Source organism: Doryrhamphus excisus, chromosome 4 (assembly GCF_030265055.1).
Source record: "Doryrhamphus excisus isolate RoL2022-K1 chromosome 4, RoL_Dexc_1.0, whole genome shotgun sequence".
NCBI lineage: Eukaryota > Metazoa > Chordata > Actinopteri > Syngnathiformes > Syngnathidae > Doryrhamphus > Doryrhamphus excisus.
Genome location: NC_080469.1, coordinates 8,632,634 through 8,645,057, shown reverse-complemented (window position 1 = coordinate 8,645,057; position 12,424 = coordinate 8,632,634). Strand labels below are relative to the sequence as shown.

Genomic DNA, 12,424 nt, shown 5'->3' with positions numbered 1-12,424 from the left:
AAAAGTAAGATTAAGGGGGTATACTGCGAAGCCATGTTATTGGGTTAGTGAGACTAGTAAATTTGTTCGCCTGGGGGGAGCTGGAGGGCAGACAGGGAGTGACGACAGGGGTTCAAAGTAGAATTTTAGTTTGGTGTGGGTTACAGCCACAACAGTAGCTTGTAATTTTATTTAAAGGGGACCTATTATGGTAATTTTTTGATCCTTTGTATTGAGTTGTGCTCTCCTATAGAGCAGCTACACACAATAACCCACAGAGAAAACTTTTTAGATTTTTCAGAATTTCAGCTGCATTGCCTTTGATTTGTACTTCCTGCAAAAACCGTCTGTTTTAATTTATTCCACGCATGGCCCACCTCTGGGCATGCCCACTCCGCTGTGATTGGTCACACGCCCAAAGTGCTTCCTAACTATGAACCACATAAGGAAGTCTGCCCCTCTATGACATCATGAAGGGGCAGTTTTACCACGCCTTTTGAAACCGAGCCTTTTAAGCCATCTAAAACGTCTTTGAGGGCTCGCTTCCAAATACGCAAACCTTACGATGTGAAACTTTGGAATAGTTTAACACGAGAATACAACATTCTAACGACATTTATAGGTCAGAAAAGTGGAAAAAGCATAATAGGTCCCATTTAACATTTTTATTAATAATGATCAATTAAATTCAAACTTGCAACAAAAGCCTGTTGTTCTGGCTATCAAGAGGTTTGTCTCACCAAACATTACAGTAACATTACTGACTCGTGACCAGTGTTCACCTTCATATTATTCCGTGTCCTTGAATGGGTGTTGAATGCCTTACATTTGTATTTGCATTTAGCCATTTTTATGCTTAATTAAGGCAAATAACATAACATATGCTTAATTCAATATGCATTTTTTTATTAATCCACCGTTTTAAACCTTGACACAACATGATTTATTCATGTTTTTGAAAAACACAGAAAGTGGAGGTGGCCCCACAACAGCCATAAGCAGTGTCACACTCGCCCTTAACTCTGATTCATCTGTTCCATTGATCATCAATATCATTCATTAGTGACAAGTACCTATAATTTTTGCAATTTTGAATGCATTTAATAAGTGTGTAAGGCATCTTTAGGGCTGGATTGTGAAGATGGAGTATGAAGGGGATATTGTATGACCAAATGGATCTATTCATGATCTTCATATATTCTGTTGTATGTGTTTACAGAGGCTGCACATAATACTGTATGTCAATGCCTTTTTTATTGCAATCCCTATTGTATGTCCATGCCCACTGTTTAAAGAATATTATAAGCATTAATCTGTGAAGGGGTCTCTTGACATGGCTTTTTTAATCTCTGGTGAAATCCTAAATGTTGTTTGTCCGGTGGGCTACAAACATCCCACTTACAACTAATGCCAACAGAAATCTGCTTACTCTGGGTTTACACTGGGGCATCACTCGCCTGAGGATGGGCTAGTAGGGGGGCAGGGTAGTAGAGTGGAGTAGGTCCATATGGCTTTGTGTTCGCCACATATAGTGTATTTACAGGGACATCACATGAACTATCTTTTGCATGTTACCACTGTCTTTATTTTTGCAGTCACCGCATGTCAGGTGACATTTATGAACGTGTCAGATCAGATCGCCTCAGGTCAACATTTGTGGGAGCGAGCGGGTGAGTTCTGTATGCACATGCTGATGAGCTTGCAGTTGGACAATTCTCTTTTGGGTCGCCTCTTTTAGCACTGAATGCATCATGTGCAGCTGCGTAAGAGTCAAATAAACATCATGTTCAAAGCCCACAGCAAAAAAAATGAGCACAGGAGGGGGGGATGAGGTGATGGAGGGGGCAGAGGGTGAGAGTGTTTGTGTGACATACACACACACACACACACACACACATACACGCACACAAGGAAACAGACGGAAAGCACAAGAGAGAAAAAAGAGAGGGAGAGTGAGGAGCTTGTGTGCTGGTTTCACCTCCTAATCAGTTTGCAGGGGGATCTATCAGGGAGTACTGCACAGGAGGAGACTCGGAAGCAGGAAACGGAGATACCAACTCTTCTTCCATCATACAAGTAAGGAATTATTATTGTGCACTAGAGACAGTAAAGATAAATAACTGGTTCAGGGTATAAAGTTGCAGAGATTTCCTACAATCCTTTGTTGTGTTATATGTTACATGTTTGTTGATGTTCTAAGTGATGTAACCTGACCAATAGTGAAGATGCGGTATTATGGAATTGGTGTCATTATTCTCTGTTGATGTGTACTGGCTTTTTTTCCATTATTTGACACATTCAATGCCTTTAATATGAGTATTTTACTATTTATAATAGTTTTATGTAATCACATATTTGTCATTTGAATGCTTTCTCTTGCTATGTACACTAACATCGACCTTTGTCACAAATAGACATAATAGACATTTATATATTCATTTATATTTAATCTCTTTAGTTAGTTTAATTTATGCTCTATTTTTGAACATGTAGCCGCGCGGTGGGATAGTGATATGGGCTAGTGGTCATGTTGGCCACACAGTGAGGAGATCAAGAACATCTGAGTTCGAATCTCTCTTTGGTCATCTCAGTTTTGGAGTTTGTATGTTATCCTTGTGTGTGTGTTTTCTCCGAGTATTCCAGTTTGCGCTCAAATTCCCAAAACATGCATGTTAGGTTCAGTGGAGACTCTGAATGAGTCCAGGGTGTACATGGCCTCTCACCCAAAGTCAGCTGGGATAGGCTCCAGCATACCTACATGACCCTAGTGAGGACAAGCAGCAAAGAAAATGGATGAATATTTAACATGTATACCAAACTAGCAATAATAGCTGTGACATGTAGAAAGGGTGGGATTAAATATGATCTGCTTTTTCCAACTGTTACCTTTGGAATACATTTTCGAATAAATGAAACAAGCAGTGCAATGGAAACTGAGATGCAACAATTAAAGTCATTAGCAATAATTGTATCTGAAAATGAAGCGACAAAAGACCACCTGAGTTGCTTTATATGCTTTCTATGGTGTGGAATGAAAGTAGCATATTTGCACATGATTACATTTTTGTGTGGATTAGAATCTAACTCAGTGTGATGCGCACACAAATAATTACACTAATGAGGTGTTTTTGAGTCAGAGTCATCAGGCAGACCCAAATTGCCTGATTTGGAGCAGCTGGCTATTAAAGTTTGCATTGCTGCTGAGAAAATTGGCTTTTTTTTTTTTTTTACAGACCAATGCACAAATGAGGGCAACAGGGTTGTGTGAGTGGTTTGAAACCTGTGTTTGAACTGTGCTCACATGTACTGGATCTCAAAGTGGAGCACTCACAGACGCCAAGCTTTGATGACTATCCTGTGAGACTCGATTCTTGGCCCACTTTCTATTCCTGAAAGAAACTATTGGAATGAAACCGCGTGGAAACACACATGTGTGTGATGCAAACATCTCTCTCCCCGGGCGCCATGTGGGCATGAGTTAACGCATGGACTTTACAGTTCACAGGCTACACATGAGCTACTGCAGCCTGTCCATCATGTAGTGACTGGTCAAGACCTCAGTAGACTGATATTAGGTACACATATTCATAATGCTCCGTGCTAGAGAGTTGGCTTGGTTGGGATAGAATCATGCCGTAAATAAGTCGGACAGCAAATCAAGCATACATCAAAATCCGTCTGACCTCAGCCTGCTATTCAAGGCGTTGTGCAGCAGTGTGGATCAAATGGCTAGTGGGCAACCAAGTAGTGATTCATCACCTTCTGCTGTGGCTTTGTACCTAAATCTAATCTGTTCTGTCCTGCCCCACCAATAACCACAACTACAACTAACTACTTGTACAGTAAAGTACAATACAAGTAGGGAGAAGAGCTTATTATGGAGGAGATGGCTGGAAAGATGCTGCTGGCATGTTGCTACGATGAAGGTGATTACAAAAAGATGTGGAATGATCTGGAAGCATCTCATGTTACATAATGATAGGAAATGGCAATCGAGACCACAAAAAGCTGCAGACAAAAAGAAGGCACATCCACAAATGAAAGGTTAATTGGGTTTTGTTCCTATTTGTCTCTGCTTTTGAAATACTGACTACCAGTAGTTCTTTTTTTAATGCTGATAAATGTTTCCTACAGTTTTGCTCAGGAATTACATACACATGGCATAATCATTTGGGGGCTTTTGATTAGAGTATTTATTGCTTTCAAATACAACACTGTGACTGATCATTAGCTGATGGGCTGCCAATATTGTAGTTGGGAGGACAAAGTGAGGAACGGTGAGTAGCAGATATAGGAGACGTGAAAATGAAGCATCATCTGAGAGTTTTTGGTCTAATGACTGAAAAATCCATCCATCCATTTTCTATACCGCTTATCCTCACGAGGGTCACGGGCATGTTGGGGCCTATCCCAATTGGACACATATAGACAAACAACCATTCACACTCACATTCATACCTATGGACAATTTGGAGTCGAATTAACCTAGCATGTTTTTGGAATGTGGGAGGAAACCGGAGTATCTGGAGAAAACCCACACATGCACGGGGAGAACATGCAAACTCCACACAGAGATGTCCGTGGTGGAATCAAACCCGGGTCTCTAAGCTATGTGGCCTGCGCGCTAACCACTCCTACACTGTGTAGCCCTCAATATGAGATTAATTAAATCAATTAATTACTGCACAGTGTATTGTGTGGTTAGCGCGCAAAACTCACAGCTAGGAGACCAGGGTTCAATTCCACCCTCGGCCATCTCTGCGTGGAGTTTCGTGCATGTTCTCCCTGTGCATGCATGGATTTTCTCCGGGTACTCCGATTTCCTCCCACATTCCAAAAACATGCTAGGTTAATTGGTGACTCCAAATTGTCCATAGGTTTGAATGTGAGTGTGAATGGTTGTTTGTCTGAATGTGCCCTGTGATTGGCTGGCGACCAGTCCAGGGTGTACCCCGCTTCTCACTCAAAGACAGCTGTGATAGGCTCCAGCACCCTTGTGAGGAAAAGCGGTAGAAAATGAATGGGTCATCATAATTAATTAATCACGTTAAAACATCACAAATTCTAAAAATAACCAAGAAAGAAAACAATACAATATTTACAGTAAGTTAACTATAGCAAATGAATAATTTGAGGATGATTCAGATTCCACAGTCCCTTGTTGCAAAATAACCCCAATATTTGTTTGTATCTATGTCTATATATAGCAGATATATTTACATTTTTAATATTCACTGGGCTCAAGAGATTATGCTTGTGGAGGATGTGACAGTGATCTTAATGGAAGGGTTTTCAGAAATGATATGCACTTTCTGCTGTAATATCCTCTTCTACCCCCAGACAGAAATGGACACCACTCTCTCCACGCCGTGCAACATCCAAATATGCGAGGTGACGTGCGATTCGTTCCGCATCATGTGGGACATGACCTCTGAGGACACGGCCAGAGCCACTCACTTCTTCATTGACCTGAGTCGCAAGGAGTGCAGGGATCCCAATCGCTTCAAACACAGGGTAACACCTGAAATAAGATTCCTTGCCTTCGTATCTCATTTGCTCTGAGAAAGATTTGCCCTTTGACAGAAGAGGAGCAGGCTTAAACAACATGTTAAATGTGTATTTTGTGAGGTCTGGTAAGGTTAACAGACATTCCACACTCATCTCAGCCCAGAAAACAGCGAGTGCGCCCTTTCAGTCACTTCCAATTGAAGCAAACGAAAAAAAACATGTGTAGTCAACAGCTCCAGGCCTGTGACTCACTTCTTCTTTTTTTTTTTAAAAACCACTCACAAATACAGATGCAAGTCAGAGCGGTTATTGTGTTCATCACTTCGAATGCACTCCCTTAACTCATTTCACACCAGCACAACAGAGACTCGTGTACTGTTTTTTTTTTCCCATGGACGATTACTCCTAAATTGTATTGACTTTAGCTTCAAGCTACTTTCCATCAAAGTGTGACTTTATGTTATTGTCAGAGCAGCTTTGTGCACAGCCTGAGTGAAGACAGCTTAACGTCTGCACCTATCCATCCATTCATTGATTCATTTTCTACCACTTATCCCTTATCCTGAGCTAGAGCCTATCCAACTTGCTGACTTTTGGCGAAAGATGGGGTGCACCCTGGATTGGTCCAGCAGAAATCCAACACTAATGACAGACCTTCAAAATATTTTACGTATTATTTATTTTACTGGAATTCAAAAACAGTCAGTGACTTAAATATGAGGAGATATATGCAGTAATTTATTCCAGATCCAACCGTGATAAGTGAATATGCACCAAGTAGGACTCCTTATTCTTAAATTGAATATTTTTGCAGTTAAAGTGTAGAAATAGAATGTTTATGACCTTCTAAATACATTTTTAACATTATTACAGCCATGTAGGCATGAAATAACTCCCATATGATCACCTTTATATCGTATATAGTAGTAAGTAAGCCAGACAACTGTGTATTAAATTTCCATTTTTGCTTTATTTTACACATTTTTGCTTTTTTTTTTTAGTTCTGCAATGTGTCACAGACCAGTAAAAATCAAGGCACAGGCTGCACTTTGGACATCCCTGCCTTACATGAACAATAATGCTTTACACTAATGTCCTAAAAGAAGTGAAGACCATTGCCATTGCCTATTAATTGCTAAAATAATGTACTTGTTTTCTGAGCCCAGACATCAGCTACAGCGCCAAATTTTTGACTTTATATTTACATGGTGTCTGCAATTGTACGCCACAATAATATTATAGGCTTATAATATACAATTATTATAAGCAATTAATTTCTTTCTTGGGCGTCTCACCTCACACCCAATTTAATAGCAATTTACAGTTACAAAGTCAAGGCAGGGCTTGTCCCTGTTTACTGGATGGAGATTAAAGGCTACAAACCCAGTTACATCATCAATGTTGCTATGGTTATCCAGCCTCTGAGTATAATGCGTCAAACAAAACACAGCAGCTGATTTGATTAAATATCTCCTCATTACAGCCGCTTGGATTGGAACTGGAATATGGTGGTAATACTGCAAACCCAATGGAAGGGAATGCTTGATTACAAAGCCATTCCAAAATCCTTTGAAAGTAAATCACAGTCATGAGGTCCAGGTTGGAATCTCCTTTGTAACATCCAAGTATAGCGTTTGCATATCCTCCTTGTACTTGAACACTTATTTCGGTATCCTGCTTTCAGAAACATGTTAGGTTAACTGAGACCTGTCTGTGAATATGAATGTGAATTTTTAATCTAGTGACCAGTACAAGGTACACCTTTTTCCACCCTCCAGGATGTGCCGACCAAACTGGTGGCAAAGGCCGTGCCCCTCCCGATGGCAGTGAGGGGACACTGGTTTCTGAGCCCCCGCACAGAGTACTGTGTTGCTGTGCAGACAGCGGTTCGACAACCAGACGGCGACTACCTTGTGTCAGAGTGGAGCCAAGTGGTGGAGTTCTGCACAGGAGGTGAGATGCCTGACAGATAAAGTGATGCTAATATATGCCCTAAGCAGCTCAAGTTATATAAGCGAAGACAAAAACACTGCAGTGCAGAAGTGGCGAGGAAAAAAAAAACAATCTCTTTCAGCACAGGGTCATTAGCATTTGAAAGCAGTGCAGACGTTTGAATGATTATCAAGCTCCTTTTAACTTTGCAGACTACGCCATAGAACACCTCCAGCAGCTTCTTGACAAGGCCACAGGCTCTGCGGGAAGGCTGCTGAAATTCTCTGTGTTTTATCGCAACCAGCATTCAGATTACTTTGACTGCGTCAGGTAAGCAGTTCATTAGGATGTGTAATTATTGGATATAATACAGTGATGTTTATAGTACACTTTCTTTGTCATTGAAATGATTAGAAAGGAGTGTCAAGGTCTAATGCGTCCAGCCCTTAAAGACACCAGCGGGAGTCATGGTTCTCCTATCAATGGCAAACTGCAAGGAGTCTTCTTTAGCTGCAATACTGAGTTTGACACAGGCCTCCCCCCCAAAGACTCTCCATACGGGCCCCTGCGCTTCCAGATCCCAGCTGGATACCTGCTCAACCCCAATATCTCGTTGTATTTTGCTGACTTCTACTGCATGTACACAGCCTACCACTATGTGGTTGTGGTGCTGGCCCCAGTGGGCTCAGCAGGAGACCACTTCTGCAGAAGCCGTCTCCCCTTGCTGGACTTGGCCAGCAACCCCTTATTGACGTACACTGCCCCGCAGAGGCCAGGGGATGAGCCGGTCTACTGCCACGCCAGTGACGTTATCCTGGAGGTGCTTTTCACTGACCCGGTCAGTTTGGATCAGGGTACTGTAGAGCAGATCAGCGGACACCATCAGCTCAAGAGTTTGACCACGGCGAACGCCAAGAAAGACCCGAGCTGTAAAGTGTGCAACATCAGTGTGGGCCGATGAGCTGGGCTTGGGGGTCAGACGAGCATTCGATGCTGAAAGACATCATCATGTGTAGGCCAAAACCCAGAGGAAAACACCCACCATCTCAAGGAGGGTGTGCATGCTGCTTTCCCTTCTCCTCCCTCCCGGGCTAGGATAGTATCCAGTAGAATTATATATCACATACCTCTATCATGGGCATCTAGGAACAATATATTCTATTTACATTCACAGCTGCTTAAACCACTAAAGAAGGTTATTAGTGATTCTTGGTTTCTTGACTGTATTTTTTAGTTAGTGATGTAGTGTGAAGGTAGCAATGGCTGTGGTTGAGCTGGGTGCAACATGTTTGGTGCCGCAAAAAATGAAAATTTGATCGTAGTACAGTGGAACCTCCAAAGTCAAACAAAAAAATCTATCAAAATATATGCTTACAAATCCTCTTTTTTGCATTTTCTATACCACTTATCCTCACAGGGTTGTGGGCATGCTGGAGCCTATCCCAGCTGTCTTCGGGCGAGAAGTGGGGTACACCCTGGACTGGTCGCCAGCCAATCACAGGTCACATATAGACAAACAACCATTCACACTCACATTCATACCTATGGATAATTTATGTTTGAATTTGGAGGTTCCACTGAAGTAATACAAGTCACGGCAGGACAATCAACAGCACACCCCCTTTTCTACCTCTTTTCAACCTACCCTCTGAGTCCCTGTCTGTTATGGTGCTAACTGATGTATAATTTCAGACTGATGTTTGCATTAATATATGGAAATAGAAGGAACAAACACGTGTCTTGCTGTACCATGTAGCTTCAAGTACGGTGGCCCAAAAGGCTGATACTGGACTGTGGAACATATACAGGTCCTCATCAGGTGCTGGCAAGCCACACTATACACTTACTATACCTAGTATTTATGTGTTCATGTTGTTTTTGGTTTCATTTGTCTGAAATGTTTTCTTTGTTATTATTATTGTAACACCTTTTTTGATGATAATGGGAGCACAAAGCATCCTGCTATCAGTGGGCCTGTGTATCTGAGCTAAGATTAGTTTGCTACGGGGCTTAGATTTGTCCCTAGTGAGTAATCTCTGACCTATTTGGGAATCCCAGAGATGCCCAAAGTAAGAGGCATCCCCTGCTGTTACTTAACAGCAAAGAATGGGCACTGAGTGAGTGTAGACTCACACAATAAATAGGTTGTTCACAAAGAAATATCAAATAATTGTTTTAAGACAAAGCAAGCACACATTGAAATTATTGTCTTTTATTAATAACATCGCAATTACAACACACATGAAATAAAACGACTTATTTTCAAACATCTCCCATTTCTATGTGTTGTGACAAAAATGTGAGCTCACACACACATCAATTGTGTAGTTCTGTCCATTGTTGTTGTCCCAAAATGTGTCGCTCTGTCCTCCAGGTAAATAACTTAAGCAGAATTCTATCTTCTTCTTTGCATCAAGGACTTTAGGTATGGCTATGTCAAACTCAAAGATGTCTGTGTGCGGCCCTCCAAAGCGCTGCTGCAGGTAAGTGCAGGGCACATCTCTGTAGCATTGCCATGAGTCAAAAGTGATGCGCACACGCACATCTTTATGAAAGCTGATGTTTCGGACTCGGACTGTGCCTCTGAGGGCCTGCTCAGTGACCGTGCAGTTCTCCAGTGTTACCATGCTCTCAGCAAGTTTGGCACGAAAGACATGGAAATTAGCAGAGGGCTGCGGGAAACCAAGTGTGAGCCGTGTTCCTGGGCAGCAGGTGCTGACCGTGCAGCTATAACCAGCCTCGGTCATGCTCCCCAAACCCTGGAGGGAGGGCAGCGGGTCCAGGTCCGAGTGTTCCTCCTCATTAGAAAAGACTCGAACCTCCGCCAAAGACCACCCCTTGGAGTCAGCAAAAGCCACGTGCTTGTTCTTGACCGGAGCAAAAACACCCTCCTCATCAAAGTCCTCAAGGGAACATGAGAGCGGCTGGATCGGGTAGTCTTGGCATAAGATGTCAGAGCATATGTGTTTTGAAACTGCAGGACGGATGCAGGGTCGCAAAGGCTTCAGGATAGGCACCCAAACATGAGGACACAGTTGTTTACGTTGGTTTAAACACAGTCTGACTGCAATCTCCATTAGTCCAGATGACTGTGCCATTGATCCCAGGCCAAAGACAGGCAGGATACTAACAAGAAACAACAAAAAGTGGCTTCAAATTGTTCTGCAACTACGAATGCAGATTAGCTTGTATGCACATCTAACAATTACTAGAGGGTTAAAACAAGTTGATGAACACACAAGTTCTTACTTTGTGCTGGATGTTTCCATACTGATGGTCTGGTGCAGATTTAGGGGTGTGCTTTATTATCTAAGAGAAAAACATTATGTGGATAAAACCTTACAGAATTAAAATGAAAATAGTTAACAGTTGTCCTACCGGTTCTTTGTCCACCCTTTACCCACAGTGCAATCTTGCACGTCTGACTATTTATACCCCCCCAGTTATCATGTTCCTGCCCCCTTTAGTCTTGTGACCAGTTCGTTTTTCTAATGCTATTTTACAACTCCTTGTGAGGCAGCTATCAGATCATTTACATTAAAAGGATGATTGTGTCACCTTTGAGACCGAACTCAAGAATTTAAAGGGGAACTATTATGTTTGTCCACTTTTCTGACCTATAAATGTAGTTAGAATATTGTATTCTTGTGTTAAACAATGACAAAGAGTCAGATAATGAGGTTTGTGCATTTGGAAGTTTGGGATGGATCTGAAGTTTATCAGTTTAAGAGAGTTTTTTTCCTATGTCCACATACATTTTTGGGCATACCCGGGTACAACCTGTAGGCTTGACCTCGTCTGCTCTGCTGTTTGTTGAAGAATTTGAGCAATGGTTTCCAGGAGTATTTGCACAGGTTTGAAAGAAAACTAACCATCCTAAAGAGGCAAACATCAGGCAAAAGTGGTTGGAGTTTCAGATTCCCGATCACCAAGAGAAAAATATGGGATGGTTTTGTGAACATGAGCGAAGCTGGACTGTCCGCCAAACTGTTGCTGAAGCCCAATGGCTTTCCAACATGGGCATGTTGAAGAGTCAGACACGCAAGCTGTAAGTAACAATTACATTTATCAGTGTCTTACTGTGTTTATTTTGTGTAGGTAAGTGGTTGTCTGTTTTATTAAGTTTTATTTTTTTTGCGGTTGTCCCGCGTACAATGTTTAATGACCACTTTTCCACTGCAACCAAGATTGTCTGCACTCAATAAACGCGAACCTACGTTACCATTCTTTGGGTTCATACATGGCAATTCATGGGTTTCCAATCAGTACCTCATTGGCTAACAGTAGCTCCTAACCACTTTTCATTTATTTTTGTATATTCATTTATTATCAACTCTTATATCTACAAAATTGGAAAGTGGGGTTCAGCAGCTTTCCGGAAGGACTCGGTAGCGCTTGCGAGTGTGACCAATCACAGCGGAGTGACATGCCTGGGTATAGGCCGTGGGGGGAACAAATAGAAAAACATAATAGGTCCCCTTTAATTAGTTATTAGTTAAATAACCCCCCACACCCACCCTGCAAATCCTCACTGTGGACGAGCTAACAAAGTCAGAGCAGGTCATTTGTGTAAAACTTGGCTCTCTGTCCATGAGCTCTGCAGGCTGGCTTGTGTCCCGAAGGGATCACTGTGCGAGAGTTTGCTGGCATGTGTGACGCAGGGAGGGCTACAAGCCACTCTCAGCATGTCAGTCATCTCATGTGTCAAACCTGCATGCAACAGTCACTGGGTGAAAGTGTGCACTGGAAATCTGACACATACCGAGCTATTTGGACAAATATCAAAAACATATATATAAAAAGTTAAATTAAAATGCAATTACCACCATTTTAAAGTTACAGATCTATTGAAAAAGTGCCAGACATTAATTCCATTCAAACCACCACAGATACATTTGGCGCTCTCCATCCATTGTCTACACCGCTTCTTCTCATTAGGATCGTGAGTATGCTAAAAACTATTCCAGCTGACTTCGGGCGAGAGGCAGGTTAAACCCTGGACTGG

At 42.0% G+C, this 12,424-nt stretch overlaps 2 protein-coding genes across 2 annotated transcripts; one reads left to right on the top strand and one right to left on the bottom strand.

The window, feature by feature from the left end:
- Positions 1-1,598: 1,598 nt before the first annotated feature.
- LOC131128683 (phytanoyl-CoA hydroxylase-interacting protein) lies at positions 1,599-11,671 on the top strand. Its single transcript, XM_058071769.1, has 6 exons — positions 1,599-1,649; positions 1,969-2,055; positions 5,320-5,493; positions 7,266-7,440; positions 7,632-7,749; positions 7,834-11,671. Exons 3-6 carry the CDS (start codon positions 5,326-5,328, stop codon positions 8,378-8,380), a joined length of 1,008 nt encoding a protein of 335 aa, XP_057927752.1. The 5' UTR covers positions 1,599-1,649; positions 1,969-2,055; positions 5,320-5,325; the 3' UTR covers positions 8,381-11,671.
- On the bottom strand, positions 9,635-10,819 carry ppp1r3c2b (protein phosphatase 1 regulatory subunit 3C2, duplicate b). Its single transcript, XM_058071770.1, has 3 exons — positions 10,798-10,819; positions 10,669-10,728; positions 9,635-10,545 (listed from the first exon to the last, which is right to left on the bottom strand). Exons 2-3 carry the CDS (start codon positions 10,686-10,688, stop codon positions 9,699-9,701), a joined length of 867 nt encoding a protein of 288 aa, XP_057927753.1. The 5' UTR covers positions 10,689-10,728; positions 10,798-10,819; the 3' UTR covers positions 9,635-9,698.
- Positions 11,672-12,424: the final 753 nt, after the last annotated feature.